This window comes from Melanotaenia boesemani, chromosome 9, assembly GCF_017639745.1.
Source record: "Melanotaenia boesemani isolate fMelBoe1 chromosome 9, fMelBoe1.pri, whole genome shotgun sequence".
Classification (NCBI taxonomy): Eukaryota; Metazoa; Chordata; class Actinopteri; order Atheriniformes; family Melanotaeniidae; genus Melanotaenia; species Melanotaenia boesemani.
In genome coordinates, this window is record NC_055690.1 from 22,059,842 (window position 1) to 22,074,999 (window position 15,158).

The 15,158-nt window shown below is 39.0% G+C and overlaps 1 protein-coding gene across 1 annotated transcript in view; it reads right to left on the minus strand.

The window, feature by feature from the left end:
• Positions 1–757: 757 nt before the first annotated feature.
• Positions 758–15,158, minus strand: part of pafah1b1a (platelet-activating factor acetylhydrolase 1b, regulatory subunit 1a) — a 39,278-nt gene continuing 24,877 nt past the window's right edge. The window contains exons 5-11 of the mRNA XM_041994555.1: positions 14,708–14,914; positions 9,505–9,673; positions 8,301–8,403; positions 7,924–8,152; positions 5,145–5,246; positions 4,882–5,038; positions 758–3,989 (exon numbers count right to left, since the gene is read on the minus strand). Coding sequence (XP_041850489.1) covers positions 3,916–3,989; positions 4,882–5,038; positions 5,145–5,246; positions 7,924–8,152; positions 8,301–8,403; positions 9,505–9,673; positions 14,708–14,914 — 1,041 coding nt within the window. The 3' untranslated portion in view covers positions 758–3,915. The remainder of the gene's footprint in view (positions 3,990–4,881; positions 5,039–5,144; positions 5,247–7,923; positions 8,153–8,300; positions 8,404–9,504; positions 9,674–14,707; positions 14,915–15,158) is intronic.

Sequence of the window (15,158 nt, forward strand, 5' to 3'; positions counted from 1 at the left end):
ACTTCGCAGTTGTGCACCTTAATCTTTCTTTTTCTGTTGCTCCATTGTTGAATGACTTATATGAATGTTCACTCATCATTTTACACCATCCATTATCTGCTAAGCTTCAGATCATGGACGTCTGACCAGACACCTGAAAAATGTCTTGATACACATTTAAAATGATTTTTCTCTCAATGACAGGAAGGTAATCAGAACCTGAGAATGTGAAGCATCCTACACCATGTTCCTTCCACCGTGCTTCTCACTGGGATATTTTAGTGTTAGTGTAGTGCTTATTCACCCAAAGTTTAACCTCTCTCTGATATATCCATTGAGCATTGTTGCATAAATGTTATGGACCATCCAGATGGTCTTTTGTAACACAGATCTTATTCAATGATTGTCTTAACAGTGTACACTCGAACAAAGACTTGTACAAGTAGTAAAGATTCCTGCAGACACTTTCCAGTAACCCATGGTTTCTTTTTTAACCTCTTGCAGGATTGAACATTGCCCTCATGGTGTTATCGCCGAGTAGACAGCCCATTGAAGAAAAGCAAGTCCTGAATTTAAACAGTTTGTTCTATTTGGGACTCATCTGTCTTTGGAAGTTCTTTAATAGCCCTTCCCAACTTCGACTATCGCTCCAATAGCGCTTCTAATGTCCAGATTCACAGACTTGTTTCTATAACTGAGGCTGTCCTATTCAAATTTTTATATCAAGCACACACTTGCAGACTGAAACGAAAGAAAAAAAAAAAAAAAGTCACAGGCGCAGATTTTCTTCTTTTATTATATTGCAAACAATAATGACATCCAGGTATATTGTTAACAGTTTGCTGTGTGAAGAGTGAGACCAGTAGTGGCGAAAACATCATTAGCTCTCCTGTAGGCGCTTGTTGTGCAGTCTGAAGCCCTCGGGTGTGGTTTACAAGCAGCTTACAGAGGACAGAGGGACTTGAGACCGGGGGAAACGACCCACAGACAGTCGAAGCCTGCCTGTTGGTCCCTTCAGCCACCGGACCACAGCAGCACAGGGATTGCTTGGGACCTGCGAATGGCAAAAGGGGATTTCTTCCAACAGTTGCGTACAACAGCAACATCTGTGTTTAAGAGGGTTTTTCCTTCCTTCCCTCTGCTGATTATTAGAAAATAAACAAATAAACATCATCCTGACCTCTTCTTAAACACCTTCCTTGAGTAAAACCAAGGAATACGTTTTTAATTTACATGTGACGGTCTGGTATGTCATAGCAAGATTATGAGGGGACTATTCTCATTTTCACAGGCTGGTCACAATATTGAACCAACAAGGAGGCCGACTTCTTCAAGATGTACCAGATTGTACGGACAAATGTCTCCATTTTTGGCTTCTACTAGAACATTTAACACAATGGCATCTTCATTAATCATGCCAAATTTAACTACAAAATTAACCGTTTCTTTCTTCACTCAAAGGCGTTGCCTTGGAAGTTTGGACAGAGAAAACAGCTTATAGAAAAAAATAAGACCATTCTAACAGGGCACACATCAAAGGGAGACATTAGCAAAATTCCCTGAAAGAGGATTTCTCCTTTGGGGCATCCTAGTCTGCCACAATCCCATTGCATTTACAAAAGAAAGAGGGTGTAAAACCTCTTTCAAGTAGCGTCATACACAACAAATCTGCCTCTCTACAAACCAAACAACAGAGCTGTCTGAACTCATCAAGCCAGCCATCAAACAAGGGGGGGGGGGGGGGGGGTGGTGAAGATGTGCTTAACTGCTTTTTTTTGTCTGTTTCAGAGACTCAATAGAGCTCATCCAACTCAGCAAAAGGCATTTGAGCACATTTCCAAAAAATTCAAACTACTGTAGTTACACAGAGATGTTATAGTCATAAACCAATCAGTCTGATACGAAGTTTTCGAGCTTCTACAAGAATACGTTCGACAGCTCTGCATCTGGATGCAGGTTTACATGCAGCAGTGCTACATCAACAGGTCACATTAGGCTCACAGTAGCCACTAGCAATAGCTTGAGCAGCAGATCACCACATCCAGTACACACAGGAAGAGGAAAACTTTGCAAAGAAGCTAAGATAAGAAGTTAAGCAGTTGGATTCTTTATTAGCCAAGAACTGCACTGGAATGAAAAGGCTAATCGGAACTTATAAGTTTAGCTTTTTTTTTTTTTATCAATATCATTAAATTTTAATGATATCTCTGATCGCCATTAAATGACCAGAGCTTTATCGAAAACAGGGATGTGTAAGAATAATGAATCACTTTTCAGCTACAGTTTGAGGCAAGATTTTTTTTTGTCCTGCAAAAGGAAGTGGAATGGTTGTCTCTACAGCATAGACTGGTTTACATTTATTTATCCAGCCTGTTTCAGCTCCACCAAGATAAAAAGCTGAACATTTGAGGAAAGCCGCTCAGAAGATGTTTGCACAAGTGTACAGTGGTCTGTGAGGTTAATCTGCAGAGATCCAGGAGTTTCTGTTTATAGTGAGGAGCTCTCGTGTGACCTCTTCACAGACAAACAGATCACTTGGCATGTCTGTAGCTAGCATTTCCTCACAAAATCTTATCCAGTTCATCCTGTAGTGTGATAATACAAAACTGCCTAATCTCATAACAAGCTAAATTTACATTTCCTATCTCTTTTTACAGAAAAAAGAAAAATTTTTCTGCAGAACATATTCTGAAATAAGAGATCTTTGCACATCCCAGGTATCAAACCGGGGGGCTAACTTTGACTCATCTTTTCATTTATGTTCATCTTTACGCCAAGTCTTGTTTCTTTGAGTCTCTTTGATGCTTCAGTGGCACCATGGGACAACTGAGCATCTATAAACTTTACATGTTCCTGTGCAGCACCAAATTCTCTCATAGCAGACTGGGGAAGAGCAGGAAGTGGACAGATTATTCAGCTCAAACGAGTCTGACATGTGAAGTCACAAGAAATAATCTCAGAGTGAGCAACAACTGTCTTCTTTAAGTGCTACAAGACAAACAGGTGGTATCCTTGTCAGGTGCTGCAGTGACCCAGGGTGCTTTCTGACAGTAAAGCTAACCTGTTCTTCAGGCTTCTTGTAAAAAGCTTAGCACAGCTATTCACAAAGCCACTAATATTTAAAGAGAATTTATCAAAAGCCTAGTAGTGGTTCATGTGCCACCATGACAAGAGTACAAAGCTGTTAAAGCCCCCCAGGTCCAAGGACAACAATTTGAAACATTTGTATATACAGCCATTAAAATATTACCTACTTCCACATGAAGAGAAATGGTATGCACACTTGAGAAGTGATGTTATAAAGCTACAGATTATCTGAATAACAAAGCCCCACAGACATCTTATCGCATCATATATGCTTCTCCTGCCTTATCTCTCGAACGTGTCATCAAGCTAGGCGCCAACAGACTACGACAGTGAAGGAGAGGAATAACAGAAAAAAAACTAAATAAAAAAATAGACAAAATAAATCTTACACATAAAGACACTGTCATTTCTTAAATTATCGTTTTTTAGTGCCCTACGTTTACACCCAGTCAAAACATCTGCCTTCGGTTGGTTGGTAAGGCTGCGTGACAGACGCTCAGCCCCGTGTTAAACCTATGGTACGTCTAGACAACGTTATGTAAATTTACAGTATACAATTTTGGATTACCATGCAAGAATACTTTTTTGTGTAACATTTAATAGCTCGATCTACATCCAGGAATAATTTACACAGAAGAACAAAAGTTATTGGACCAGAGAGCGCAATAGGTAAATAACCAGGGTGGTGAGTGCAGCCAGAGGAGGTGAAGATGTGCGGGGTGAAGTTTAGGTTAGGCAATAGGAGCGGGGAGGTGGAATGAGAGGGGTCACTGTAATGGCAGGAGGGGTGTTGGATCCAGAGGAGCGCCTGGGTAATCAGGGTGGTGGTCCAATCCTCCAAGGTCCAAATCAACGACACTCCCACACCTTTACTGTTTGATCTACACTCCCAGTGACCACGAAGGGAGCAGCCTTGTGGAAATCTGCAAATTAAAGACAGAACATAGATAAATAAAAAATGTTGATCAGTGTAACCAAACAATTAATGCTACATATTTCTCTTCAAGTCAAAAGGCTCACTCACTATATTTTTTGTCAAAAATAGTTATGTTACCCAGTATAAATTTGAATCACTAACAGTTTTAAGAGTGGAACAGTAAACAAAAAACAAATCAATAATCAGGCTTATTGGTTTTTAGTCATTTCAAAATGTAAAAGCAACATTTTTTTTTTTTTAAAAAGAGGAGCATATATCAACAACTTTTGACATATTGAGAGTTAAAACTTTGAAACTGCAGTTTTACAGGAGTTCAAACTGGCATGCAGTTCCTGGTTTAACAACTAGGTCCCTCACAACTTGGTGAATGGGATTACATACGTAGCTGTTAATTCTTTCAGTGTCAGAGCCTGGAAATGGTGTAACATCACTTGTTACTTATTTGTTAGGGCAATACACAGAACATGCCAACACTCAGAAGAGTTTTTCCCCTTCAGTGATTTTAAACAAAGGTGCTTTGTGTTTTCCACATCACAGTCAATAGCTCAAAGCAATGCCTTTTGGTTGAAGTGGGATTTAAGAGAATGGGGCTTCAAATGCATGCCTAAAAAGTTGGCTCATGAGTTCCTCAAGAGAATTCCTGAGCCTTGATCTGCTGAGAAGCCGCTGATATGAGCAGGGAGAGGTAGGAAAAATCTACCTTTGTCTACCTCTTATACCCTGACTGCCAGCAAGCCTGAGGATTCTGATGGAGGAGCTATGTTACAATTATCTTTCTGTTTACTAAAGCAGATGCTTGTGAACAGTGAGGTTTCTGCAGCATCTCAGGGACCCAACTGGTAAAACAAAGATTTCTGTGGAGTGAAGGGGTTGCTTACCCAGAGAGGTAACAAAGTGTTCATGGGCACACAGGGTTTTCATGCAGCGCTTGTTCTTGTAGTCCCAGATCCGTAAGGTCTTGTCATCTGCACAAGTCACAATAAACTTGCCACCAGGATGGAATAGGACCCCACGCACCCAGTTATCATGTCCAACCTGTGAAACAAAGCAGGAATAATTTAATTAATGAAGAACACTTTCCATTTAGACATAAATAATATAAATATTTGCATTAAGGCCTAAAACAAGTAGGGGTCCTCACCAGTGTCATAAGGCACATGCCAATGCTAACATCCCACATCTTAATGGTTTTGTCTCTGGAGCCAGACAGTAGGAAGGGACCTGGCTTACCACTCTTCTTGGTCTGACAATACAAAGAGGGGAACAAATCAGTTATCAGTCAAATGTTTGAATCATTATTTGTAGTTTCTACAAAACTGAAGAAAATATTTTATGCTTTGACAATCTCATACCTTCAACAGTGTGAGAAACCTATGTTCAAAATATTAAAAAAGCAGAATAAGTTTCTATTTTAGTTAAATATTTACAACTCAGCACTTGAAATTTGCTTCTCCACCACATCTCAACAAATGAGACATGAGGCTGCAGCAGCCTTAAAATGGAGCTGCAGACAGTCTCAGACTGTCAGCATCATTCTGTCCAAAGCCTAAAAAGTGTTAATTGTAGAATAATTAAAGAACAAATTCCACAAATCGTATCACTTCCTGTCTCCCTATAAGAATAATCTGATTACAAATCAAATTTCAAATCCATTCATCTGCTAGCAGAAAGAAAGAGGTGGGGGTTTGATTAAATAAACTGTGGCACTCAAGCCTGATTAACCCAGTAATAAGATGTTTAGAAGCTGTGCCTGGCTCTCTGCAGTCAACATTCATTACATGCTTACTAAGCACAACTACAATGAAGACTGGGGAGGCAGGTGCATCTGTAGATTTACCTTCAGTGCAGCTGTGTTTTGTTCTGTTCTTATTAAGAGTATAGAAATAAGGCAGTTACTGGACCAGAACACACAGGGCAGCTTAATATCCCAGAGACACCTCCTTGCAGACACTGAGTATTTAACTTTACAGGCAACTAGTTAGAGAGCATATGTGCAACATCTAAGATAACAGCTGTCTCATCCTTTTTTATACCAAAATTAGCACATACAAGCAGGATTTTTGTATTTTAACAGACTATAAACACCCTGGGAATAGAGTTGCATCCATTTCTTCCTCCACAGGGTAACTGTATAAACTACTACATGAGGAAGAGATGTTTTTTTGTTTTTAGTTTTTTTTTTTTTTCCCCATGTGAAAGGAAATTGGCTGCAGGTATGTCTGTGGTAAATAACACTATTATTACACTTTAATCAGTCATTTGCCACCTAACTGCAAGTACAATATAGTTAAAAAAAAAAACAAAAAAAAAAACAAGAGCACATGTTAGTCTGCAACAACTGCTGCAAGGGTAAAAGAATATTTTAATCTGTTCAGGCTACAATTGGAAACACTGGAGATCACAAGGCATGACGGGAGACCTGGGATGACTGTAGGCCATGTGGTTATTTTGTCTGTGCAGACACAAACACACTTTATTTCAAGCTGCTGGGTTCACATGGCTGTCAGTCTGAGCATTGACGTGTAAGATCCACTGACACTTGTATGTGTAAAGAAAACACACATCATCTAATGTGAACACATCACGGCACAAACTTAGTCTCAGGACACAACCATGAGTTTTCTTTTTGGGTTGCTTTGACTTGAGGAAGCCCACCAGTTCTATCAGCACACTTTCTAGTGACTGAAAGCTCTATGTTTATCAGTCAGTAATGGTCTTATTTGTTCTGGAGTTTCAAATTTCTAGCTGCACTAATTTGTCACCGTTGACAGTTAATTATCACACTTGAACTGATTTCATACTGGTCCACTGTCTGCTGTGTTTTCATGATTCAAACTGTTCACCCCCTGCTAAAAATTTTCCAAATGGACGTCATCAAAAACCAAGTGACCTGTATCAGGAGACAATCCACAGCACAGTCTTTGGCGCGAAAGAGAAACGATTAAAGGTTACCACAGAGCTTCAGTCTATACGCCTAAAAACCACCAACCAGGCCAGAAGTCTGGGTGTACTGATGGACTCGGACCTTAACTTTGAAAAACACATTAAGGGAATTAAAAAATCAGCCTACTATCACCTTAAGAATATATCAAGGGTAAAAGATCTGATGTCTCAGCAGGACCTGGAAAAACTAGTCCATGTATTCATCTTTAGTCAGCTTGATTATTGTAACAGTATTTTTACAGTTCTACCTAAAAATCAATTAGACACCTGCAGCTGATTCAGAACTCAGCTGCTCGAGTCCTCACTAAGACCAAGAAAGTGGACCACATCAGTCCTGCTCTGAGAACTTTACACTGGCTGCAGCGCCGTCAGAGAATAGACTTTAAAGCTATGTTGCTGGTCTATAAAGGTCTGAATGGTTTAGGACCAAAATACATCAGTGACCTCTTGTCCCATTATGAACCTACCAGAACCCTAAGGTCATCTGGTTTCAGTTTCTTATCAGTTCCCAGAGTCAGAACCAGACATGGAGAAGCTGCATTCAGCTTCTATGCGCCACATGTCTGGAACAAACTCCCAGAAAGCCTCAGATCAGCTGAAACACTCAGTTTATTTAAATCAAGGTTGAAGACCCACCTGTTCTCTGCTGCATTTCAGTAGTTTTTATTTAGAAGTCAAAATCTACATCTGGTTCTTTTAAGCTGGAATCATGTTTTAATATTGTCTTTAACTTTATTTCTTGCATTTTATCTATTTTATTTTAGCATATTCCTTCTAATTTTATTTCATTAATTGCATTTCTTTTAATCTTTATTTGTTTATTTTTATTTTTTAATGCATTTGTATTGCTTTCTGTAAGGATTTATGTAAAGCACTTTGAATTGTCTTGTACATGAAAAGTGCTATACAAATAAATTTGCCTTTGCCTTTACAACTTCAGTAAACAAACAGATTCTCCACTACTACCAGTGCTTTACCTCAGAGCCTGTGGCATCTAGAATGGTGGGATAGGCACTCTCTGGTGCCCAAGAGATGCACTCCACCACGTGTTCATGCTCCCGCAGCTCAGCCTTACATTCTTTGGTGGCCACGACCCACACCCGAACTGTCTGGTCATTGGAGCAGCTGGCAATCAGTGTGCCGTCCTGGTTGGGTCGTACCATACGGACCCACTCCCTGTGGCCTGTGAAGGTCTTCACACAGTAGCTAATGTGAAGGAAAAGAAAAAAAGAAAAAGAAGAAAAATCAAGTTTTTAGAGTGGATCTAATGAATAAAAACACAATGTCAATCTGAAGTATAAAAAAAAAAAAACAACCGATGTTAAGAATGGTTTAAGGGTTTTATTTTTCCTACCCAGTTGCCACCTCCCACATTTTCATAGTTTTATCCCTCGAGGCAGAAATGATGTGATCTCCGTTGGGCATGATGGCTACAGAAGACACATTGTGATCATGTCCTGCCAAATAACAAAGAACAAAACACATCTTCGTAAGAGATGAACAAAACAATCCAAAAAAAAAAAAAAAAGATTAAAATCTGGTGTGAAATGGAATTTAATCCTGCCGAATGGCACCACATGGTCCTTTCAAATCGAATCAAGATTCGGTTTCAGTGTCAACACATCTTCAGCACCAAACAGTGTGAAAACGATGGATTTGGTCATAATTAGGCAATTAAATGACTAGCCAGGCAGTCAATTTCCTGGGGTTTATTTTGTTCCATAGAGAATAAGAGATGCCTAATTACCTAGACACTAGGCCATATTTAAGCTGCTAAAAAGATGAAGACAACATTAAGCATGCTCTAAAAGGCCAGCTTAACTGTCTGTGTGTGTGTTTTTATGTGCACATGCCATGGGGCTGTATTAATGGGTGGCAGCTGCACAAAAAAGTCTGATCTGATGCTGAAGAGGATAATTAAACTGCTGTCCAAATCAGCACTAATCTACTCCACCAGTTAGCTGTGGTTTTAAAAAAATGTGTCGATTCAAAAGAGACAGAAATGTGAGCAGGTGAATTTAAAATCAGACTTAAGCTTAAAAAATGTCAGGAAATGTTGGAGAACAAAACTCAACAGCAGGTTTAATCTTGTTTTAGACAGTAATCTATGCACAAATAGTTTCAGCACAGTGAATGCAGCTCATTAGTTTGAGGAAGTGTGTCAGAAGTTAATTCCCTTATTTACAACAAAGTCTTGCAACTAATAGCAGAAGTTTGAGATGCTCATGCAAATTATTCTAACAAAACTGTAAATTAGTATTGCCTAAGTCCATGTAAATAATTCTGCCACCATTTATTTAGCAGAATATAATAATGCAGCAATTTAGTAATAAAAAAATTTACTATAAAAATAAAAAAAACAATGGATTTAGTACTTAAGACAATGACTGTGGAAGCTGTTTGCTGATGTCAGCATAGAGTGGCATGAACTGGGGGCTAAATGGATGTGGTACCATCCGAGCACTGTGTATAGTCAACCAACATTTAGAAAGCAATGGACTGTGAAGCATAACAGGCCATGTTCACATACACAGCTGAAAGCGGATTTATCTTCTTACCATGCATGGTCCTAATGCACTCAAAGCCTTGGAAGTCCCACAGTTTGATAGTCATGTCTGCAGAGCAGGACGCGAGCAGTTTGCCGGTCTGGTCAAATGAGATGTCCTGAACCGAATCTGTGTGGCCTTTCAGTGTGCGTTCAAAGTCTCCTGTCTCATAGTCCCACACCTGAAGAGCACAACATATATTGTCATTATATTTTAAGGCACTAATGAACATTATAAAAAAAAAAAACACAACAAACCACAGTTTGTACATCAGTGTTAGAAGCATGCGATAGCTCCTTTGTTAAAATGTGTCCCTTTCCCAAACCCAATTACAACACCTTGATGTATACTCCAACAGCAATAGAAGAAAAAAAAAAACACAGTAAAACTACCAAATTAAGTCACATTATAGTCCCCACAAAAACATGCTAATTGAATACCTTTCAAAACCAAACATGAAAAGATTTAATATTCATCTTATGCCAATACAACCCTTGTAAATAATACCCAATCTTTGTGTTCATAGTTGTTAATGTTAATGGCAGTTATATCTAGACCTGACAAAAGCCATCAGGTAGCTTAATGTACCGTGTGGCACTGAAATGTGAGTAGAAACAGAATATGGCGTGAACAGCAGTAAGCCAGATTCTCCGGCCTGAGAAAGCTGTTGAGTCTGTGGCTTTTGAGCAGACAGACGGTTTGTCACTGAGGGATAAACCCTCCTTGGCCTCTCTCTTAGGGTGACAGGATTTTGGGCAGACGGTGACAGGAGACCACCCTCTCCTCCCCCATCTTGAAGGGTCTTTACCCCCACTCAAAAGGAAGCTGCAGATGGTCAAGAGGTAGCAAGTGAATGGGCAGAGGGGGTGTGAGTATTTGTGTTTGTACTAGCCTTATCATTCAACACACATTACTTTATTCATTAGTATTAAGTGTTTTGATGCTGGTGATTAAAAGATTTTTTTTGTTCTGAAAGTTGCTTATTGGTTGTTGAAACTTTTGGTTGGTCATGATTTTTATTGTTATCAATGCAAAGATGTTACTATGAGAACAATCTCAGAGAAAGTGGTCTATCGGAAACCAAATATTGTAACAATAAGCAATACATTAAGTAGATGACAAACACAAGGATTTTTTTACCAGAAGATTTTTTAACAGAAGAAGAAACCCTTCTGCAGCAGTCTTTTTACATTTTGTCACTAAGGCTCCATTCACACTGCAACTCAAATTCGATTTTTTTGCCCATATGTGCATCATATCGGATTTTTTTTTAATGACAATCTGACTGGCGTGAATCAGATTTTTTAAAAATCTGACCCAGGCCACTTTCATATGTGGTCCTAGATTGGATATGTATCTGATCTGTGTCAAAGTGACCTCCATCTGAATGGTCATGCCGCATTTCATCCAACTTTGACGTCACAGAAGTCACATCACAATTCAACTGTTTTCACAATATTTACTGTGTTGTTATCTTTCCCTTTTTATTTATAGTAAATGAAAACAACATTGTCACTTTAAATATATGAACAAATTTAAAAAAGTAATGCAATGAAGGGAGGGACTGGGATGTATTTACAATATGTTAAGGTGTGGGTCGGGTTGTGTTTCATATCCTTCATCGTTAGGTCGGGTCTAGATTTCACTGAAAGATATCCACAGGTCGGGTTTGGTAATCATCCTAACAGGCTCGGGCTGGTGCAAGTAGGTAAAACGCGACCCGTGCAGGACTCTGCCCAGACAAACTCAGCTACATTGTACATCCCTCTGTACAGAAGTAGGAACCATTGCTCAACAAAATGCCATTGTTAACATTTGTGCTTTCATTCATCGAGTGGGAACAATTTTATTAGCTCAGAGTGGGCAAGTACTTCCAAACTGATAAACAGACGTGAAGCATCCACTACGCCACAGAGCGGTCCTCGAGGTGGACGACTTTTCCCCTTCGGAATCTCCTTAGCTACACATTAACAAGGTGGTCCTGAACTGTATGAGTCTGAGCCGTTAGCACTGTTAACGCTGGCCTGTCAGCAGCTTCAGCAGACTCTGGAAAGCTGTGGAGACTCGCGGCAGGTTGTGGCAGCTGCAGGAAGTGCTGCTGTAAGCTGTCGCTGCTAAGATTTGAGCTGTTGTCTCTCCTTAGATGAGGATCAGCAGGTAAATAATAAAGTCCAGTGTTACTTTTACACCCCTCAAAAGCACAAATCTGTCCCATTACAGAAACTCTGGGAAACAATAGAAGTCTGAAACTAGCAAATCTACACCATATAAATTCACATTCCTTCATATGTGCTGGTGGGCATGGTTTTCTATGCCTGGTAGGTGAGGACCCGCCTATCTGCATCTGGAGGGAGGGGCTGTGGCGTTTTTCAAATTTTGTTGTGACGTAGATAACCTCTCTGTCAAGAAAAACATAACCTGGTTGTACCCTGTAGAGGGCATTTTTAACCATTTTTTACCCACAAAATCCCATTTTTAAAATAAACAAAAAAAAAAAAATACAACTTTTATCAACAGTATATGTGATTTCCATCACAATTAAGTAATTATGTATTGTTTACAACTCAAAAAAACACATTTTTGAGTGCACTGTCCCTTTAATATGCAACTGTCGAGCAAAAACGGTGCACAAATAGGGTTCAAGTACAAAGGCTTCAAAGGAATGCATAAGTAAAAGTAAGCATAATTGAATGACTGCCAGTAGTAAATTACAGTTACATTTTTATATGTCAGCATGACAATAATTACAAAAATAAGTCAGCTTATAGCACCACTGTGCAGAAAACTGACCTTTAGCAGTTAACAAGAGGCAGCTGTCAGTCCTTTAAGGAGTGCATTACAATCCAACACAGTAAACACAAACATGGAACATGCATGAAAAAAAGAATGTGTTCCATAGTTTTAGATGTGGTTGAACATTTGTTATTTTGAAAGAGAACAATTTTAGATGCTCTTTCCTCTTAATGACTTAACACTAAGCAATGCAGCTACTGGCACCCGGACAAGAGCACATTAACAGACGCTTTAGTCTGATTATCTGGCTGGGCAGCCTAGATGGTGACAATGATCCGCAATGAAAGCAGACAAGCTTCTCAACGTTTGCTTATGTGTGAAGAACACAAGGTCTGCTCTTTTCCTTAAAAATTGAACAGAGCTCATCAGGAGAAAGGTAGGACACAGGGGGAGTTCGGCCAGGCCACAGATAAATGAAACGATGAAAAGAAAAAAAAAAAAGCAGAAAAGCAAAGCTGATTTTTTTATATTGAGCCAAGACATGACTGCTCCTAACGGATGGATGGCTGAGGGTGGGTAATCACGGTGGGACAGCTAATGCTTTAAGTGGAAGATAAATGAGGGAGGGTGCTGAGAGGCGGGGCTGAAGACTGTGGCAAATGGCAATTTGGAAGATTATGCCAAAATGTGAAGAGGGATCCCTGCTGTGTGGGTGTAGCCGTAGAGGAAATATACAAGTGTCAAATATTGTCTCATGAATAAAATATACATAACAAACAGCTCAGCAGCGGATTGGCATTGTGCAGGGAAACAGTGGGGAGATGGTGTGGCAAAAATAGCCCAGAGGCAGACCATAGAGTTTATATATGAAATCTAGGGATGCATAGATGACACAGAAAGATATACTTGTGTAATCCAGTGAGCATCTAAAGAGTCAGAGAAATGAAGAAGGGAAAATGCACACACACACACACAAACACAGAAACCCCAGCAGGAAACGCTCATACAAGAGTGACTAAAAGCTTTAATGTTAGATTTGCACCAAGCTAGGACTTAATTAAGAAGACCACTTTCCATTTCAAGCTTGAATCACATTAAGGTCATGTGAGAAAGACGTGAAAAACAAACAAAAGGAAACTGCAGTGTGCCTGTAAAACCATATGATGCGTTTTGACTACCTTAAGCTACAACTTGTACATCTTAACGTTAAATTCCAGAAAGCCCCAAAATGAGAAATGTTATATATTTATGAAAATACGCCAGACATGCAATTTATGTGTGAGAATTTTGCACAATTGTATGTGTCCGATTTTAGTGCAAACATAAAAAACATTAGCATACTCAAATCCTACCCCTACAGGGTGACAACTGTGCCATCTGTGCATGCTGGGAAAAAAGGCATCTGAATAAAATACATGAAACAATCGGAACTCACTGTTCAGAAAAAACAAAAGACAACGCATCCATCCAGTCTATCATCATCTTTTATCGTCATAACCATTTTAAAGTATAAATTTAGCTCGGCAACACAACATCAATAAACTGAGCCTGACATTAATACTGCTACTACAAATGACTTTTTAGCTAACATTATTTATATGGAGCGTTTATTATGATGTTACATTTGGGAAACTAAACAATACTGATATACTAATAATCCAGTCTGTTTTTACCCTGAGAAAACACACCTTGTAACCTGTTAGGGTTGTACTAAAAACATCTTGTATGTACACTATTTGGTTCTGTAGAAATTGCAAAAAAAAACAAAACAAACCAAAACAAAAAAAAAAACAACGCAAAGATATGGTAAAACAAAAGATCTGATAAAACACATCAGATCAGGGTTTATGGATTCTTGACAATTTCAGCCATAAGTAAACCTTATCAGTAAAATCACCTGCTACAGTCTTTAGTACCTGGAGAACCTGTGGGTTCTCGGGTCTCTGCACATAAGGACTTTGAACGGCTTTCCTCAGGTCTGAGATTCAGAACCCCAAGACTAAAAACAAGCAGATTGAAAAACTCCTTTGTACAGATGATTTTATTCTTTTTATGATTTTATTGATCTTTTTTGTAGTGTTTTTATTTCTTTTTAGTGTTTTCTCTTGAGAATTTTAATTATTTAAGGGTCAAATGGTGTATCCTTTCCTATATTTTCATTTTAGTGGTTTTATTTCCTCAGTGGTTTTTTTATTGGTAATTCCAGTGGAAAATCATGTTAGATGTGTGCGAGTGGATTTTATTGTTTAATATATTGATATTGTGAGTACCTGTCTGTACATAAGTTTCCCATTAGGGACAATAAAATTAATTGAACTTGAACTTTCAAGAGATTGTCTGAAAACCCTCAAAAAAACATCTTAAATCCCTTTTCCAATAAAAAAAAATATTAAAGTATGTTGCTTTTCACATCCACATTTGAAGCAGACTCTGAAACAAATCCCTTGTTAAAGGAGCATCGCTACCATCAAGCAGCACTGACCTTTATTGTTGCATCCTCAGAAGCCGACACCATGACACTGAAGACTGGGTGGAAGATGACGCGGGTGACTGGATTGCGGTGGCCGCTCAAGGCGTACCTTTCTGGTGGGCGTGGAATCCACTCTTTGGGGTCACGCTTCTGACTAACAGGCCCACCCAGGGTGATCTCTTCTTTAGCTTCATTCAGTTTGGATTCTAGTTCCATCACCTGTCCAAAGTGGACAAGGTTTCAGGTTAGTCATACATACAAATATTTATAACCCATATCTTGATCATTACAGTAAGGGAGAGAATGTAGAGGTACATAAAAACAAATTTTTGAGGTTCTTATCTTTGTTCAAGGTTATACTTTTAACAAATTACATATTTACAATGGGGTCAATAATGAATTCTGCAGTAATGTCACGAACCATTCACAAGACTGTAATCCCCACAAGCATTCTTTGAAGAAG